The sequence below is a fragment of the Aptenodytes patagonicus genome, chromosome 10 (genome assembly GCF_965638725.1).
Source record: "Aptenodytes patagonicus chromosome 10, bAptPat1.pri.cur, whole genome shotgun sequence".
In the NCBI taxonomy this organism is placed as follows: Eukaryota; Metazoa; Chordata; class Aves; order Sphenisciformes; family Spheniscidae; genus Aptenodytes; species Aptenodytes patagonicus.
Window position 1 is genome coordinate 7,370,138 of NC_134958.1, and position 20,864 is coordinate 7,391,001.

Below are 20,864 nucleotides of genomic sequence, written 5' to 3' on the forward strand. Positions count from 1 at the left end.
CCCAAAGGAAAAGATTGGTGAGTAAATTCACAACCATGAGTTGAGTTTCCACAATATTCCTCGGGCTGCAGACTTAACTTCAGGGCTGTTGTCTTAGCCAAAAACCATATTCCCACAAGAATTCACTTAAATAAGCTTACAGACATTTTCACCTTGTCTGGGGTTTTTCTCATCAAACTGAGAGGGAATTTTGTGTCTCTGGACTTTTTCTGCCCGACTGTACCTATCAGCAGCCAACCTGCCAGTCTGTGCATCCACATCTGTTCATCAACATTTGAACCTCCCTGTGGTTTTTCTCCTGAGGTCTCAGAACTATCTTTTCATTCTGCTGGGCACCAAGACTGAGCAGATGGGATGGATTCCAGCCCTATCCCAATTGCAGCTTTGAGATGAGATCCATCTCATGAATTTCTGGTACCTCCCCCAAAACCAGCCATTTTCTTCCCATCACCAAAGCAGCATGGAAGTTCAGACATTTTGAGGGCTGCTTCCTGTGTTTTTGTGATTGCGTGTGTTGTTCCAACATGGGCTTTTGCACCGTCCGTTCAGACTAAAGTCTTTGTGGAATTTCTCCTATCATTACCATGAAGATAGAAATAACCTACTCATAATATCCACCATAGCTGGAGTACTTCAAGGATATTAAAGAGCTTTAAAGGAATTCATTTTCTTGCTTATATTCCAGGTATACAGAGATTCTGGAATTTGGAGTTGTTGGTTAGAAGATTCAGTAAAGTATTAAATATCCAAGACTTTGAAAACACGTCTGTAAGATGAAAGTGTAACAGCACATGGTGCTTTCCAAATCATTCTAGCTCTAAAACAAGACTGTTCACGCAACTACAGTAAGCAATCCATATACAGTAACTCACAAGAGATCCTGGAAGAGACTCACCAGAGGAGCCCGGCCAATGCTGCGCAGGTAATAGAGAAGACCTTTGGTGTGGTAAATAGTTGGATGGAGCTGGGAATTGGGTGTCAACCACTGTCTGTTCAGATCATCCCCACTCAACGAACAACGGTGGCTGAAACCAGAAAACAACACATCACAAACTAGCAAAACAACAGCCGATTCCAAAAAGTTTCTGCTTCTGGCAAGCTGTGGCACAAGGACAGGGAATGTCAGTTAGAACACAGATATAAAGGTTTTGAACATTGGTCTGGAATGAACCAACGGTCCATCCGTATTACATTTCAAAGGTGCTTATAGTATATGAATTTTATAATTTCCTTTCCTTCCAAGGTTCACATAGTTGCAGTCTTGAAAATAAATGCATTTTTTCCTTTACTTAAGTATGTACAAATCAAAAGACTACTTACAAACAAAAAGTCTTCTGAAATGTTCCAAAGTGTTCTAAATTCTGTGCTATCTACGAAATTCACCCAGCTTACATAGAGCACGGGCTTCTCAAAACCTCCACAGCAAACAAGTACATCCAACTCCTACTCATTCTAATTGAAGACAGGCACTTGAATCTCTTCAACCAGTCTGAAATATGAATGCACTTAAATGAGATGAGCTGGCTATCTCATTTAAGCTTCTCCACTCACAAGAAATGCAGCTATCTAAAGCACATCAGAAAGATCTTGATGCATGCTATATCATTATTTAGAACACTTACCTAGCTTCACTGCAAAGGCTGAATAAAAAGCTAAATAAGGATCCCAGATTTGCACTGAGAAAATGTTTCCCTTAGTTGGCTTGAACATATTCTGTTACTGACTCAGTGATCAGCGGAAGATTGTGCAGGATACTTGACCGTATGGAGCAGTATATCACTGTACAATTTTGCAAAATGCAACTAATCTCCCTTATTAGTGACCATGTGTAGATCAGAGCCTTCTCACGCTCCTCACAGGATTTGCTATTATTTGGTTCACAGTTTTCAAATCGCGGTGTGCTGATAAAATTCAGGCATCAACCCTCCAGCATATGAGAGAGTGTGGCAAGTCCTTATCATCTCCCTACTATCCAGTTCAGCACTAGAATGCTTCTGGTGGCATTGTAAACTTGGGCTGGCTTGTGCTAAAAAAAAGAAAAAAAAAGAAAATCCTAAGTGTTGGGTGAATTTCTAGCTGCGGAGTTGCATCCAGCTTTGCTGTTGCAGACTCCTAGAACAAAATAAAGTACAAACATATTCCTGGGGATGTGGTCTGTTGTTGTGTTGGCAGAGCCTTGCACTGCAGCTAGAGTGTGTTGCATGTAGCACCTTTGGCATTATCAATGCCTTGCAAATGATGCTTGAAGAAAAGGGTCGTAAAGCAGGAATGCTTTAAAAAAAAAAAAGAGTATGAACAATGGAGAACCGGTTAAGAGTGGAAGACAAAGAAATAATAAGAGTCACTAAGAATATTTCATACATTTTTAATGTAGAAAAACAAGGTCTCTGATGCCATCTTGGGGTTTCTGGCAACATCACAAGATCCATTCCAAGTTTACTCTAGTTTCACTGTTATCTGAATTCCCTCCTTTTCTCATAATCCATAGTTCCCATGTTACTCATTCGGTGAATCGGAAAACATTAGCTATAGCTAACACATGGGAAGTTGGCAAATGCTGCTGTGATGCTTCTGCCAAAAATTCTACGTGAAAACATGACAACTTCTGTTATGTTTCTTAAAGGCTCTTCAGATAGAGTTACTTTTAGGCTCACCTCTCCTGATCTTCAGGACAACAGCTGCTCAACTAAGATTAGCAGCTGTATTTCTGCCAAGAACTTGTGTGCTTACATGGCTTCCTTTCAACAGGTACAACCCCACATACAGAGTCATTGGGTTGCATTCAGCAACTCATCTTTCCCCAGTGTGACTAGTAAAAAAATAAGACCCAAACACTTCCTTGACATAAGCCCGTGATGTCTTCCTGCACCACAGGTACATGAGGGAGCACAACTAATTGAAAATAACAACAGAATTTCCATTCTGAGGGAAAGAATGATAGCTGGACTTTTATTCTCATACTTCAATGTAACATCAAGAAGAAAAAAAAAAAAAGTCTTGTTATTTCAGCCCTACAGAAATACTTTTTCAACATTGTCATTGCTCACAAAAATTCCCCCAAAAAACCAACCGATTTTCCCCACCTTTCCTGTTGGGATTGACACTAGTTTATGTCTACTCAAACCATCCTCACTTGTCCCTCTGCTAAAATGCCTTGGTACATGCTGGAAGAGTCCAACATGCAAAGTCAAACCTGCAGGGGAGTAGAAACACGACAACTGAAAACTAATCCTAAAAGGATTCAGTAAATACAGAGATTAATGTCAAACTAACCCCAAGCTCCATTTTTATTTCACTATTTCTTACACTAAACTAAAAGCCTCTGTAAAAAATTTCCTTATTTCTTCAGAACATACAAAGAAATCCCACAATGTGTTAGAAAAGCATGTAAGGAAAAACTCCTAATCAACTCTATCAACACACATTAAAGCCAAGTAGATGGTGTGACAAGGCACCGGTGTTTCCTACTGCAGAATCAGGTTCTGCTGTGGCCCATGGACTGCAATGCATTACTCATACATAAGCACGGTTTCCACACAACATGCCAACATCGCTGCAGTTCACAGCACCCTCACTCTTTCAGCAGATTTCGCTCTGTCCAAAATACAATTTACCAGCTCTGTTGCTCTGATACAAATTGTAACTTTTCTTAGAGGCGACCCTATGACAAGCCCATCCCTTCCCCTGCAGTTCACAGATGCTGCTGGTTGCTTAGTATTTAGTAAGTGTAATATAACTCTAAAACAATAATTTGAAAGCTCTTATTTACTGCAGGGAAGGAAGGTAACATCTCCGCATGTAGGCGAGAGCTGGGAGACAAAGTTCAGGTTTGTCCTTTCAACGATTAACATCTCTGCTTTTTTAAATGACCTTTAAATATTATCCCCTCAGCCTGGCAGCTTGTATCCACAGCTCTTAAGGAGATGCAGAACTTCAATTAAATTATGAGAGGCTGATTTTTCCCATCCCGCTCCCTCCTCCCATCATACTGTTAAACTCTGTTTACTTTTGTAGATACCAGCTCCCCGCCAGTCCTGTTCCCCCTTATCCCTTCCTTTCTTCTCTCTCTTCCCTAATAGCGATGACATTCACAGATAATGGTTTTGTCCATTATGCTCTGCAACCAAGGGTGAAGGCAAAATATTAAGCTGATCTCAAGCGCTGATAGCAAATAAAGGGACTGGGAAGCTGAGACTGGCTTTGAATGTTTGGCAGGATTTAATGAAATTCACTGCTCAAATCAAAGGCATTTCTTACAACACAGTTCCAAGCTATTATATTTGCTTTAAATGTTTTATGTGTCTTTTCACCTTTGCAGCATTAGCAAGACTACCTACCACCTTGAATGGGACTAGTAGGAGCTCAAAGGAAATTACGAAAACATTTGCCAAAAAGAATTCCAATAAGTAAAGAAAAACCCACCTTTGTGTCTCTATACAGATTACCTGTAATTCCGCTGTTTGTTATCTTCAACCCAGATGCATTAACCAGATATGTGCAAAACAATTAAACTGCATTTCTCTCGATCACAAGCCTGGTGCTTTTGTTACAGCTCTGCCTCCTCTTCTACCTTTATACAGTCAGGACATTCTTTGATGTGTATGAGCCTATGGCATAGCTATTAGCGGTCTCTGGGGCAGTGCATGGCTACCAAGTGGAGCACAGCAAAAGGAGATGAAACAAACACATTTCACCTTCTCCAGGCAGACCCTAGTAGTATTTCTGTAGGTATCTGTAGAATGACTCAAGAGAAGCTATGGAGCTGGTGGAAGAAGAGATCCTCTGATCCTTACTAACTAAACTTTTCTAAATGGGTGTGGCCAGAAAACACTGACTGTCACAATGATACAGGGCAAGGTGTTCAGCACTTACTGTTGCCCGAGGAAAGAAACACTTGGGCGGTCTGTCCTTCAGATGTACTCCAATAGTGTCACATAGTCCACTAAGCTGAATAAAACCAAAGCATTCAAACCATCCAGTCCCTGGAGAAAAGATGACTTGTGACTAGTTCCAAGCAGAGTAAATTCATCCTTAGATGAATTTGTTGGTGACTGCTAGCTTCGAATATCATCATTATATGCCACCAAGAATATTCCTATTTCTATGCAGTCCTCAGCTCTAAAGATGTATAAATGCAGGTAGTCATGTAGGAGAACTACTCTATGAAAACTGGATTGCTGGCATCTGAAGTCGATACACCACAGACAGAAAGATGAGGTTGAGATTCCCCTTCTGAACCCATCGGAGGTAACTGCACTTCTAACTGAAGCATTAGACTCTGGCTCGGAAGGCAGGGACACCTCACAGGGAGTTAATGAGGAAGAGGTTGCATAGCTAAAGAATAGACTTGTTCGGTTTAAGATAGAATTGTATTTTAAACCTGTTTGCACTTGTAAGACCTTGCTTTTAATCTTGTACCTCAAAGCCTGACATTAAGTTTTGCTAACGATGTGTTTACTTTGTTGTCTTATTCTTAAGCCTGCTTGGCTTTGAGGGCAAGGTAACCTCAGATACTGCACTAAACTGCACTAAATTCTGCACGAGCCGTGTGTATGGATGGAGAGATGCTACCTGGTCCTAACCTAAGGCTCAATAAGGTCAATGGAACCTTTCAGTTGATTGCAATAAGCCTGCATCAGTGCCCTGCACAGGTACAAAAATGGGAGGGGTGAGGGGAAGAGAGAGAGAAAAAGGTAGACACACAGGAAAAACAAAACAAAAGGGAAGAAGAAGTGCAGAGTAAAAAGATTGCGGGATAAATGTAATGCACAAGATATTAGACAAGGAAGAAAACAAGAAACGGTGAGAGAGAAAAGACTTTTTAAAGAAAAGATGTTGCTGTGCTTGCAAGATAAAATGATTCAAAGTCTCCTGTCCATTACAGATAAATGGAAAGACAGGGCCCATCATATTGAATGAATGATGTCAGGACTGATAACAACAGCACCTGGGGCACAGGGTACTATAAAATCTAAAGGGATGCATTGTGTTTGATATGTAGAGAGCAGCATCACCACTCACTGTGCATCTTAAAAGCAGACAGCAGTACTAGCGTAGGATAAGAGTATCTATATAAGAGGAAGTAGGCACAAGTAAACATCAGGACGCTGTTGAGCAGCACGGGGCAGCCTCAACCAGACACAGCATGCTGGACTTTATAAATAGCTACTGCCTAGGATGGAAGCAGGAATATTTGCATTAAGGTGTTTTGGTCTTGCCATGCAGAAAGCTCAGAGCAACCTGGAGGGGAAAAAAAAGGGGGGGGGGGGGGGGGGAGGGAGGAGGAATCCTTCATTTCTCTTGATTTTAAATCTTTTCAGAGAGCAAGACACAGTGATGTGAGGAAGCAGCAGCACCAGCAAAGCCCTCCCTCATAATTTAAAGGAAGGCGTCAGAAATATAACCATTATTTTCTGTCTTTGACTCTGGCTTTGTTCAAGCCCATGTGCTGAAACCGTAATGACTATATTAATCACGTGTCCATTCCACAGAGGTGCTCATCCAATGCCACCCAGGCATTGCACTGTGGTATTGTCCTGTGACACTAATGATCATTCCAGAAACAGAATATCACCAGAACAACGTAAATATTGGAGACTGTACACTGAGAGCAATCCAATGAAACAGTATGCTTATGTGATGTAAACCAGTCCGGATTTTAAATGTTTTTTGATATTTTTCAGAAGCTTCAGAATGACAGCTAACTAGTCTTCCATCCTCTGGAATTTGTGTGTCTTAACGGCATAAGAGAAAATACAAAGTGCTGAGGACCTCTTTGTAGAGCTCTTCATTTAATCTATTTCATTTTATAGCAGACATATATACAGACTCACACTACAGCACTCTACGGCTGGAATCAAAGATGGGGGATTAGAGGGCAGGGTATTTTTCCTACTGTGCTCTGGACTGCATCATTAATTTCATGGTGGAATATCTTCTCACCATGAAAGTGAGCCACTTAAAGCTCCCTCTGGGACATCTCACTTTTGCATCTTGGCAAGCCCCAGGGTTTCCCTGCAGTCAGGCGATCCCTTCACCTGGTTACTCCAAGGAGCAAAGAAGGTGATGCTCTTTTTTTGTTCAGGGTGTGAAGTTATTAGATTTTCCTTTGTTTACAGTGAAATACAGGTAAATAGCTGCAAGGCATATACGCAGACACTGATGAATGAAACAGTTCCCATCAGAATTACTGCAGCTAACAATCCATTTCTGATAATTCACTCTTTCCTTCTGACTGCAAGCAACATGAATGCAAAATGCCTATATAGAACCAGGTTCAAGAGCAGTTTGCCTTCCCAACATAACCAAAGCAGCTGGGAGTTCAGAAGCCACAATCCCTATTCCATATCTCTTTTTCTTCAAGCGTGCATTTCATTCCTAAATTATATTTACACTCCCCTCCCCGCTTACTTATGACCTACTGAAATGCTAATTGCCCTCCAGCCTCATTTGCACCACATCTTATTATGAGACCTGCTTTCATCATGAGTAAAGGCCACAGATAGTATTAGAGCACCAAAGCAGGCATGCACTGTTTAACTAGATGATGAAAACCAAGGCCAGAAAGTCAGCTTCTCCTAAGAGATCCCCATAAAGTACCAAGCAATGGTGATTTTTCAGTTGCACTGTGAACTCTTACTGCCTAGTTTATTTTATCTCTAGGCCTTTAACAGGAATTTTTTTTACTACTTTCTTCTCTTTTTTTTTATCGCACCTTACAGACACACACAATGCCAAACGTCTCCTGAATGACACTTGTGCTATCTGGATGCCAACCGATTTAAGGATGCCATTGAAAGGATCCGTCTCATTTCGGACCGTGGCTGCTGTACGACTCTTCCCTCCCAGCACTGACTAATGAATCCGTGATGCATAATGCTTCCTCTGAGGCAAACGCTATCCTAAAGTATCACTCTGCCAGCTTCTTCTTGCCTCCCTACAGCTGAGCACTGATACTAATTAGTGTAATGAGTGTTTCACTTGCTACATCTGACTGATTTTGTCACAATGGACAACCCTTGCTTCCCAAGATAAACAATGCAGTTTGTGCTCTTCCTGTTCGGTGCATCTAACTGCGTCTCTACACTTGCTCAGCTCCCTCTGTTATAAGGGCTCCTTTTCTCTCTGTGGACACGTTTCATTAAGTCACATTTGGTCACAAACCAGTTAGAGACGCAGAATGAGATCTGCTTCACCCCAGCTAATGCTGTCAATGTCATAATCAAATGAGGACAAGAATTTCATATGACCTACTGAAAAGGTGAGTTAACAGCATTGTCACAGATAAGCTAATCTCCCTCCCAGTTCCACATCAAAAGATGTCCGTCAGATTTCTATTTCTTCTAGTTGTAACAACAGTAATTATTAAATACCAGATAATTCATTCACCTGCAGCTGCCACTGCCTGACACTTTGCACTGTCATTTATGAGAAAAATGCAAGTAATAATGCTTTGTACTATTTTATGAGGGAGCAAATAAGGATTTAGGGAGCAAATAAAAACTGGGTTCTCAGTTTCCTGACATTGTGCATGAGATGGGGTCATCTCCACAGTCTCTTCTCAGGATCTTCAAATACTTTACATGTCATTGATAAGAAAGCCTTAAAACTGCATTTTTAGTCACTGGTTTTAGATGGAATAACCAATTTTCAGCTCAAGAAGTTTCTTATAACAAGTATCTACTTTCTGCAGGAAGTGCTGACTTTTCATCACCAACCGAACACCCTATTCCCCTCAAAACTTTGACTTTTCAGTAAAAACTCCAAATTGTACCATCCAAAACATCAGAACTGTTTAAGAGAGATGTCTCAGCATATGTTAGAAAACATGCACTTGAGGTTTCTTAGCATGCACCCGTTCCTCTCTGTCAGAGGGTCTCTTTGGCTGGGCCACACATCCCCTAATGCAACATCAAGACTCCATAACAGCAATTCAGTAACTTGCAGAATTATGATGCAACATGGGAGTTGTAGTTTGGCTGCGGGAGCCAGGACAACAGGGCAGCCAAACAACTCCCGAATGGCACCACAATGACACTTCCAAATGGAAACACTGTTCTTAAACGGGAAGATTTGGTTCCAGTTTTGACCATCCATTATTCATAGAAAAGCTTAAGCTTAACGCATTTTCCCAAACAGCCCCACTTACATCCTCCTACAAGCCATGTCAGCAAATCCTAATTTTGCAGGCAGGGATATTGAGAAGTGAAGCCACTCGTGCAACAGAGCAGTAAATCAGTGAAAAACTAGGAATAAAACCTGAGATCTGATGAAAGCATATCAAACTAACTAAAGCTTTACTTTTAAATTAATGTCCTTTAGCCTGTTTCTAATTCCTGTATTCTGACTTTCTTTTTTTAAATGTGGCTTATATCCATATAGCTGAAGAGGATTCTTAACTGACTTAAGCTAATTGCTCACATATGGGTTGCATGGAATTAACTGAGTTGATTTAAAAATCTGTCAGTTAAATCAGCGCAATCTCTGCATATAAATGAGTACTAAGAATTGCAATTTGCAGATGATTGTTCTAAAACTTAAACCAAAATAAATAATGCAGAAGGGCAAAGTGTGGCATCATAGATTAACAGCGAGAATCACAGGCAGAGGGGCGTGTAGAGGCCCAGAAAAAAAAATAAAAAAGAATGTGCAGCGATGACTTCATATCTCCGTTAGCTTTTCCTAGGATCCTTAGTTAGCCGAGTAGTCCAGGAGGTAGTACCCCTTCTTAGTGTCCTCTACTCCTGTGGGACTGAAGAGGTAACTAGAATGGAAGGAAAAACTGTCAAAGCAGTTACTGTGAATCAGAAAGTGCAGATTCCTCCAAATATTTTGCTAATAAATTACAGAATGATTGGACTAATCCAACATTGCTGCCAGTAAATACTAAAAAACTGTTGTACTTGTTTTTTAACAATGAGACAAGCCCTACACAAGGAACATGCTGCAAGATGCAGTTCCTTCCTGGACCATCACTAGATCATGCTGGCCTAACCCTGTCCAACATCATCTAAAAGGCTTTGTTCTGCTTCTAACGTCCAGGATTCATGGACTAGGCATTGATTAGGGCATTGTCCCCTATCCCAGAAGACAACTCTGCTTGGAAACCTGGAGTCCCTTTCCAGTCTGGGGTCTGCAAAGCTTTGTATGGGAATCGGACTTGTTTCAGCAAGCTAACACCTCACAGCAAAGCAGGACAGTCACCTGCCAGCTGGCAATGAGGACAGACAAAAGGAGAAAAGAGAGAAAGAGGCCAAGAAGAAGAAAGAGATGAAGGTGAGGAAGACTGAAGTCAGTCCTCCCAAGCTGAGTTGCATTCCCCGTTCTTCATCACCTCAGCCACTCTCCTCAATAAAAACAAGCAGCAGGGATAAGTCTCTGCGAGTCACACCTGCATGACAATGAGGTGGTGGTATTCCAAAATAAGATGCTTTTGAGCACATATATTTTCAGCCCTGTAGGAGGCTGGAAGGTTGTTCTGCCAAACTTGTTCTGTTGTTTTCTGAAGAGGTTAATAATAAACTTAAAAAAAACCAAAAAGGCTGCTCTAGATTGGGCAGAGTTGGTTGTCCCCCTGTAATGCTGAGTAGGCTCACACGTTCATCCTTCAGTATTAATTCCCATTGCTCAAATAAGATGCTGTTTTCTTCTCTAAAAAAGAACCGGCACAGGGCAGGTTTATTTTGTCACCAAGTTGCTCAGGTCAGTGTAGAAGCACAAAAAGGGACCTCACTGTACATGAGGCTGTGATATGATTTATAGTGGAATTGGCCGCAGGCTGACATATATGAAGACATGCTATACTTCCTCCATTAGTAAATTATAGTTCTGACAAAGTAGCATTAACTGAAATATGCTGAGTGGCAGCTTACAAAATAAGACAAAACCAAGTACATAGCTTGCCAACTCCTCTCCTCTGCAAGGCAGGCACGGGCTAGCTAAGGAAAGTAACACTAGATTGTGTTAGTTGCTCACACTAGAAAGGTTTCCTCTTTTTTTCCCCCCATCTCCCCCCGCCCTTTTTTTTCCAGCCATGTTGTAAACCCAATACGATTATGAAGATATTACTGCTAGTATCTACAACGTCACTGGAAATTCCCTCTACAGTGGGCTACAGTGTTATAGGACTTGACCTCTACTAAATTCACAGGCTACTTGCATGGCAAATATAATCTCTCTGCAATAAAGTAATATTTCCTCACAGGTTACTCAGCAATGATACATATGAATCCAGGCTTGTTATATTTCTCCTTTCTGACATGGGGTTTCTAACTCTGTGTGTGAATTCCACTGAGGAGTCAGGAGTTCCTACAAAACACTGTTTGCTTTCTTTGCAGTAAGTGTTCCCTTCTGTGAAGATGAACAATATTTATGGATCAGACCTGTTTGCAATGCAGCTTCCAAGTCACAAGAGAAAAAAAAAAACAAACAACACTACACCACCACCACAAAAAAACCCAACACAAAACCCCAAAAACAAACCCCATCTCTTATTTTCTTGTTAGACATTCCACCTCACTTTGAAGGGAAGCGGCTATTTTCCATTTAACCAGACATATATTCCTGCTTGCTTTCTTTGCCAGCACATGGTATCTTCCTCATAGATGTTCTACCCCTACATAATATTTCTCTCCAGTGTCGTGAATTCCTGGTTAACACGTTGCATGATTCCCCCATGTATTCAGGGAGACCATTAAGGCTTTGGAAGACTCAAGTAACGAGGTAGAAATACCATCACTGCCAGTAGCTGGAGACCGCTTTGTGCAATAGCCAGTAACTGAGGCATAGCAAACAGTTTGATAAGCCATTCCAGTTACTAAAAAAAAATATCCCAGAACACCACTCACTCTCTTGCAGACCCTCCTGCTCACAAATGTGTACCGTCTCCCCTGCTACATCCTTTCTGTAAGAGTCTCAGGTTAAGAGGAGAAGAAAGATTGAATTCTTCCAGTGCCCAGGCCAGAGAAACTATGTGTCTTAGGACTGCCACACAAATGATGAATTTGAATTGTCTCTCTATGAAACCTGGCAGCTACTACCAAGGCCACATCCAGCCTGTAGACAACAAGGTCTTACCAATAAAGCATCTGTTCACCAGGATGGGCATGTCAAACAATAATTATTTAATAACAATAAAGGGGGGGGGGGGGGGGGAGACAAAGAGATAACAGTTCTGCATCCTGCAATTCTCAGCAAAGCAAATGAAGTCCTCTGCTAGCACGAAGCTAATCCTTCAGTGTATCCTCAGAGATCAGGCAACAGCCACTCCAGCACTGCTAGAAGGGCAACTGGGGGACTGATCTGCCAGTGAGTAGAGCAAGCAGTCACAGAGAAGAAAACCAGTTTGGGGTTATGTCTAGATGCACTAAGCACTCTTTTATTTGTTTATTTTCCCCCATGCACATGCACTATGAGCCTTCAAACCTCAGCTGAATGCTAATTCTGATACTAAAAAACTAAAACAAATTGCTCTTACATAACTGCTCATCCAAGCACAGCGTCTCTGGGCACTTCACAATAGTAAAGTTAAACGAAGCATTCAATACACACTTATTAAAATAAAGTATCCACTAGAGAAACCTGATGGGCTTGTAGAGCTCTGCAAAACAATCAGAAAAAATTAAAAATATACACATATGAAAAGCAGTAACAGATAGAATTACTGTAAAATCAAAAAATTGAACCAAATTCTACAGAAAGCTCACAAACCCTAGCAAGACTTGGGCAAAGGTTTAAGAGAATTCATTTGAGCGTTAAGTAAAACTAGCACTGAAAATTCAGGGTGCATAGAGAGATTTAAGATTTCTAAGAGGTGCGATCAGAATCCCAGGGGAGCTGAGAGACTTGCAATAGATACTGTGCCAAACACATTAACTGTAGCAGCCTCTCTGGAAGTTTCTAGTAAGGAAAAACTAAGGCACTAGATAGGAACAAATATATGAAAGTGGTTCATATATACTTGTGTGAGCAAAAATATCAAGCTGTTTTTGCATAGCAATTGACAAATTTTAATTGGGGACTAGTACGATCAAAAAATTCCCTCTTGAAACAGATTTGTAAAGTGAAGTTACTTGAATACTGAAATAAATGACCTGATTTTTCAAAATATGGACTTCTCATCACTGCCTATTGAAGTTCAATAGAGTTGCAAGCAGTCAGCATCTTCCAAAGTTAGGAAATTCTTAACTAACTTCCTAAAAAAAAAATTGGATCAGGGCAACTAATTTATGGTCCTTACTGTTCATTTTTAGTTCTGTTCTTAAATTAAATCAGGAAGCTTGAAGCATAAGAAAATATCAGCAATATTCCAGAATGGGGGATACAGTGCTTTATCCAAACATTTGGGGCTTTTTTCCCTTAGCTCTTCCCCACCACCCTTCTCCACACACTTGTGTTTAATGTAATATAATAGAAGACTAACCTCTTAAAGGAGAATAAATTGTGCCTATTTTGGGATTGATGGGTGTGAAGACACGCATGAAGAAAATCAATGATCAGCATCCAATCTTAGTAGCAAAGTGTTTAAAAATCTTTCAGATAAGAGGCACTGTCCTTTTTCAGTGAGTTAAGTATATCGGGTCCTGATCAAAAGTTGAAATATTTCATAGGAAAGTAGATGACAAAGTACCAGGCTGACAGGGTCCCTTATTTAGACGTGGAGAAAAGGAGAAAAGAAGAGAGCTCTAACACAACCTCTCGATCACTTATTGTAAGACGTATAGAAGGGTAATTTACAGCTATAGCTCTTCTACTTAGAAGTCCCATGGGTAAAAATTGACACAGCACCATCGAAAGCAATTTGTATCTGCTGGCTGATCTAACTCAGCATGCTCAGATACTAACCAAAGAATAGGGCGATGTTGTCTGTCTTTACAGAAATCAACTGCTGAGGGCTACAGTTTTTCTCTGTCTAAATAGCAAGCTCTTTTTGACCTCCTCATGGGGAAAGCAGATTTTGCACATCTATATAAAAGAGCTGAACACATTTTAACTGTTAATACACATTTAGACTCAACAGGTGAATGACAGCACTGCTGTACCGCAAAGCCCATCATACAGGGCAATATAACATTTGCCTCTAAGGAGAAACTGTGCTCCAACTTTGAGCCAAGAGGTTTTCAAAACTGTTTTCCGAAGAGAAGAACAATATTCTGCCACTGCTGAGAAACAGCCCTAGATGCAACTTCAAGACATTGTTTTCAGTGGAGATGTACCTATAGTGTCTCTCTTAGTAGAATGACATGGAAAGAAAGCACAGTGGAATAAAATTTTCTCTATTCCAAGATGGATTTGAAAGAGAAACAAGCATGGTGCCTGCTTAGAATCCTAATAAAAGGCGGGGGGGCTAACAAGTCTCTAGAATATTTCTGATGATACCTGAGAGCGTTTTTCCTTTTTGAATTTCTTCAGGACTCCTTGTTCTTTGAGCTATCCTACCACTCACAGACCCAAGAGAGATTAAAGACTCAGCTGCATAACATTTAGTCAATATAGATAAGCTCACAGAAATATCCCCTACAAAAATCAATGTGCAAATTCAAGTAGGCCATTCTGATCAATGGTAATAAAGGTTGCACAAGGTTGCCAATTATTTTGACCAAGATTGTGAAAACACTGAGGAATAAAGAATGGTATAGGAAAGACCTTAAGATCTAAGTTGTCTTCCTCCTAAGGATAGGCAACATATTTCAGTTGCCATGGGTTGTATTTAGGTAAATTAGTGCTGTCTCAGTTTTATAGTTTCTTTTATCTTTTTGGAGTATTTGTAAGCAAGTGAAGTCGCGTGGTGCCTACAGGACAGGACCTAGCTAAAACTTCAACCCATCTTCTACCCTTCTTGACCAGCTTCATTCCAATAACATTATGTAATTAATATTGCTATATAGTGCTATAAAATGCTTCATAGCTGTCATTTTTGTTAAGATATAACAATGTTTACAGCCATCTTCCGAAAAAAAGTTAGAGAGAAGTGTTATACAGTATTTTCCAGAAAGCTGATAAAGTTTTTATTCTGATTTTCTGGCCAGCTGGCAAGTTTGCTCACCAAAACTTTCAAGTGAGTTAGGCAAAAAAAGAGTATACCAAATCAATCATACTTGTTGCCATTTTTGGATGTCCAAAATAAAATTCTACTTTTTTTTTTTTAAATTAGTCATCCCCACCCTCCCTCAGAGTATGGCAAATGTACTTTTAATGTGAAATCTCCATTTCAATAGGACCAAATTTTTTTTCAAACAAACATTCAGACATTTCAAACAATTATATTATCATTAAATTAAGCCCAAAGTGTTTCTTTAAGGTATTACTGCCATGACTGTATAGATGGGTAAAGTAACTACAAAACAGTTTAATGACTTGTCTGAGACCGTACAGTAAACATTTGATAAAAGTGGAAAAATGATGATTCAAAGAGAGCAAAACATTCATAATCTTTTTTTTTTCCCAAGCTGTTCACAGCCAGGAAAGCAATTACTTAGTGGTCCTCAAAGGTTGATCCCATGAAGGATGCTTATCTCTATTCCTGAGCACTAAAAATTACCAGCAACAGAGAGCAAAAAGGGATTGCAACCAGGAAAAGAAAAAAAAGGAAGAATTAGCTCTATAGAGCTCATTTCTCTTCAGCTCACAGGCAAATTTGCTGGCCCGAAAAGCACACTCACTGAATTGCAGCACTGAATGTATTTCTCATGGTGTGACTCCACAGCTGCAAAATCCCAGCTGCAATTAGGTAACTGTAGGGCTGGATGCTTTATCATTTTTATACATGCAGGCACTCCAGCGGTGGCTGTGGCAGGCTGCAGCTGGTCTGCCATCAGCTCCCAGCTGCTGTCTAGCAGCAAGGTAGTAACTGCAATTGTGTGTAAACGTTAGTAAAACACAAATTTTGCGGGTGTTGAAATGGGTTGAAATTGCTTAGCGTGGTTTCAGTCTAGCGCTTCCCAGCTTAGTCAGGTGAATATGACTCACTTGGAAGAAATCACAGAACACGTCTTTAAACCATCAGACAGGGAGAGGTGACCTCCTAAGCATTAAGTCTTCAAACAGCCAAAGAATCGCTGAATTTCAAAGTAGAAGCATTTTAAAGGAAATACAAAACCCTCATGATTCCAGTTGTGAGCCGTTCTCCAACGATTAAAGATTAAGATGGTGCCTTTTTCTCACATTTGTCTGTGAGGAGGATTCTCATGTCTTCTGTAGCATACAGTACTGGTTGCTATCCAAAAGAAATACCGCATTGAATGGTTCACAGATGCTAAGGATGAATTAACAGCATTACATCCAAAACCACAAACTCATGTCTTCCTCAATATTAAAGTTACACCCTAGATGCTCCATGTTGGTGAATACTTCTGAATACACTCTCTGGAGGGTACAAGCACAGCTCTCGTTCAGCTAGTATGAATCTAGGATAATTCTATCAGAAGACAGTGACAAAGTTAAAAGGACTTACTTAGTGCTTAACATACATTCAAACCATCGTATATTTGAAAGTTTTGCTTCACCTGTGGCATCTGGCTATCCCATCTTTCCCTTCTTTGATCCCCCAGTCAAGTTCATTTGATTTTTAGACACATTCATACCAGTAATAGATCTTTTCCATGGACTCACAATGAATATCATTTAACCTCCAATTACTTATCTCTCACGCTAACTCCCATCAGCTGCAAAGTCTCTCTTGACCAACAAGGTCAGGAGTTGTACAGAAAAGCAAACAAAATTTTAAATAGCATGGAAATAATCCACTGTAGAGAAGAACAATGTATTGAGACTTGAAATGGATCTCATGGGCAACAGCAAACCAACACAGCATATATCCCCACTGCAGTGTTTCCTTTTGAACTTCCAGTGCTGCTCAGGAATTTCACGTTTCATTCTTATGTAGAGAAGACCATCTCTCCACCACCCCAAGAATTAAGCAAGCCTTCAAAAAAAAAAAAAAAAAAGACAAAAAACATTGAAAGCTGTCACAACATCAAAGACAAGACAAAAAAAGTCTACCAACCATCCTTTGCAAATATGCCTCCTTTCTTTCAGTTTGTTCCAAGTGTAAAGCTCCATTAAAAGAATAGTCTGCTCTGCTATAAGCACTTGTCCAAGTAACTTAAAGACCTTAACTAGGCCAAGAGGCCTTTTGTGGATAAAGATGAGAGCACGTGAGGAGCTGCAGGTTCCTTTCCTGCCTCTTACAGGTCTGTCGCTTTACCTGTCTATCAGTAAAGTGCTGAGGAAGAGTTCCACTTGGAAAGAGTTTTAATGTTATCACACACTGTTGGCACACAAGATACAAGATGTATTGCCTACTGCTGCAACAGTTGGAAAAAGAATGCCAAGCCCCGTCATTATGAGCAGACTGTTTATCATTGACACCAAAGAGCTGCTGGAATGGGAGGACTTGGTCGCAGAACTGCCAAAAGCGGATGTTTGGCCTGGCAATGAGAAGATAATATGATGCCATAGGGCTGTCCTAACTTATGTTACTGGCACTACCCTTTGGGTAGAGCTCACTATCTTGAATTGGCAGAAAGACATCAGAGTTCAGCCCCGCTCTCCCCAGATGGCCTTTCAGTCTATCACAAAGAACAACCAACATGGATACTGAAAGGAAATAGGTGATTTTCTTCCATGCTGGAGTGATCCTCCGACACGCAGTTTGAATTTTCCCGTTGCAAGAGAAAGAGTACAAGCAGGAATTAACCTAATTTAAAGATCTCTGCTGTTGGCCTACAAACGGAACAGGATGAGTCAGTAGTCAGTGACTGATTTGCTGTCACCGTTTATTCCAAGTTCCCTGCTTACTCTAATAAATCCTCATGCTATCGCCTTACTCCAGAGGACAAATGATCACCAGGTCTTACTCATCTAACAGGGTCAGTAAGATACATGCACAAAACCACTCAGCCTCACAGACAGCGACAGCTTTGGGCTTTCATGGTATTCCTTCACAGCTACTTCTGTTCATCCTATGGGGTCCTCCAGGGATGATTTGTCATGGTCCATAGCAAGTTGCCTAACAGTTTCTCGCATAATTCAGTGACAGGTTACATCACTGTTTCAACTGGAGTGCCTCAGGGGGTCTCCTCTTTCTTGCTCTTTGCTTTGCCAACTTCCACTCACATCTACCATCTCAGCAGGGATGTTATTTGAAGCAATGACAATGCTTTGGAACAGGTTCCAAGGTAAATTAGTTTGCATCCATCACAAATTCTGCTATAAATTGTACTTGCATCTCACAAAAAATCTCCAGGCTAGAAAAAAAAATTAAAGACTGTAGAGGCTCAACAAAGATCCCGGTATTTATTATTGACATGAGCTCTCCCTTAAGAAGCAAAAGGAATCTTGCTGCAGCAGCAGTTTGGGAGATGCCACTTGAACAAAGTAACAATAGGAATAATTCAGTCAAATCCTACTTCTTACAGGTTAGTAAATCCTCCTGAAGCAGAGGAATTGTCAAGAATAAAGCTTAGGACAAATGGATGGACATATTTTTTATTTCCATATGCGTAAAGTAACTCCAGAGCCTTAAAGGAAAGAACCACTTCCCTGGGTACCCTGATTCAGTGAGCTGAGTTGAAGTTCATTCCAAAACATGTTTCCCATCATTGAAAAGGGACATTTGAGTCAACTATATTCTCAAATTATTATCCACATCCACTTTTCAGGATTTCATCAAATGCAAAGTGACTATGCTGATGGAACGGACACAGCCCCTTAATCGCGTTCAGAGAAGAGAGCTGCTTGAATTTTATTTATTTATTTACTTACTGATTTATTATTATTATTTAGCTGCCTGCTTGCAACTGCAAATATGCCTTCGCTGCTCCATTAACCTGATCGCTTATCTATGTTTCAAATTCAGCCCAGAATGTCCACACAGGAAATATCTATGCAACATTTGGAGAAGCTGTGCCTTGCATTTATGGCTGAGATTATGGGTTACATTTTTAATGAATACTTATCCAGCTTTCCTGCACAGTAAATATGTATTCTCTAAGAGAGTGTGTGCGTACATATACACATCAGGTCCTAGCAAGAGTTGCAAAGGCAAGGAAGCATCAGCACATATCTTTCTTTTGCTGTTCCCAAAGGAAATGGACTTTCCTTGCCATCGCAACCCTAACATACAGTGTTTGCTACTTGTTGGCAGAGATGCAAATGGCATTCCCTCTGCCAGCAGATGTTTAAGCCAGATGTTTCACTGCCAGACTCTGATTGGTTGACAGATAAAGTTGACAGTTTGCTCTTAAGACAGGGAGATAAAAAAGAAAACAGAAGCAATTTACACATCACTATTGGGTTGTGCTTCCAGTTACACTGTCAGACTGGAAAGTAATTTCACTTACTCCAGCAGAGCAATTGTGAATCTACAGTGGGGTGTAGGAAAACAGAATCCAACCATAAGCCAAGGTACCTATCTTGCCCAATTTGCCCTTCAAGCTAAAGGCTGTAGAAATGCTTCACACAATGCTACTCGGAAGGCCATCTAGACATCTATTTACCATTTCCTGAAACGGAGGAAACAAGAAAATTAATCAAATCACTGTTTTCCTATTTTGTATGGCTAGCCGGCAGAATACACGTTTTCAGGATACTCATAGGCTCAGATTCTAATGCCAAAGATATCACTGTTAGCATTCAGTCCGTTATACAACCCATTAAAAAAAAAAAAGCAATTTGTATTAATAACAGGAACACATCAAAATAAACTCTTTAGAACAAAGTCATAAGGATTCTTATTCCTTCTGTTCCTGGGCATAAGATTACCTCAGGAAACAGATCCAAAAAAGTCTTTCCTCACCACCCATCACCATTATAATGGCACGCTCAGAACTCAGTAATGACACTTGGTGTCACCTATTGAATATGATGATGACAAATGTCAGGTTTTGTCCTGTTGGACCAGGATTGCCATGTGATACCTGTCAGTTCTTTATTATGCTTTTCTACCTTCCTTTTAACTTCTATTACATTGTATGGTATAGAAAGAAAACATCGTTTCTTTTATCGACTATAAACATCTTAGTTACACTTCAAAGTTGCAGTGATGAAATGGTTCAAATGGTGAAACACATTGCTCAAAAAAGAAAAAAAGAGAACCCTTATCTTTAGTGGGTTGGTCCATCAATGACCTTCATATACCCGGATGCACCACAGATATGTCACAGATCATTCTAAGTAAATAAGATGATCTTCCTCTCAATTGTACCCACTAGCAAGCCTGTGGCAAAATATTTTAAAAAAAAAAAACAACCAGAAATTATATATGAACACTGTTTTTCTCTTCCCTACTGGACATCTATCTTTTTTTACCTCCAGGTATGACAGTATATAAAAGCAACTCCCTTCCCAAATCTCTACTGGAAGCAACAGGAACATTACGTTACAATCAGCTCCACACAGACAAATGTTTTATTCATATCACACAACTAAAAAAAGCACATACTAGTTAATTTTATCTAAATAAAAAACACAATGTGGCTTTTAAATGATTTCAAGTTCTTTTCCTACCCTGCTGAGGTACATTTTACCTATTTGGGATGAGTGGCATCAAATGCAGATACCGAGAGTGAAACCCCAGAGATGTTTACAGTAAGTCATGGAATCCAGGGGCCCTTCCATGTATCCCGCAGATAAATGGATTATTACTAACAAGATTTTTAAAACAAGTGATCAAACCCAATCCCACTTCACTTAGCCAAATGAATTTCAAGGAGGAGAAATGGAGAAATCTGCTGCCATTTTCAAGATTGATAGTTGCTCTTCTCTTCTAATTCTTCCCCACCACCACTACCTGCTTTGCACAATGTCATTAATATCATACCCACTGAATTATTAGCCCGAGAATTTACAAGCACTGCTTGTTAGTT

At 40.2% G+C, this 20,864-nt stretch overlaps 1 protein-coding gene across 1 annotated transcript in view; it reads right to left on the reverse strand.

Moving 5' to 3' along the window:
• Positions 1-20,864, reverse strand: part of AGBL1 (AGBL carboxypeptidase 1) — a 280,171-nt gene that overhangs the window by 139,524 nt on the left and 119,783 nt on the right. Inside the window, exon 19 of the mRNA XM_076348666.1 lies at positions 896-1,025. Coding sequence (XP_076204781.1) covers positions 896-1,025 — 130 coding nt within the window. The remainder of the gene's footprint in view (positions 1-895; positions 1,026-20,864) is intronic.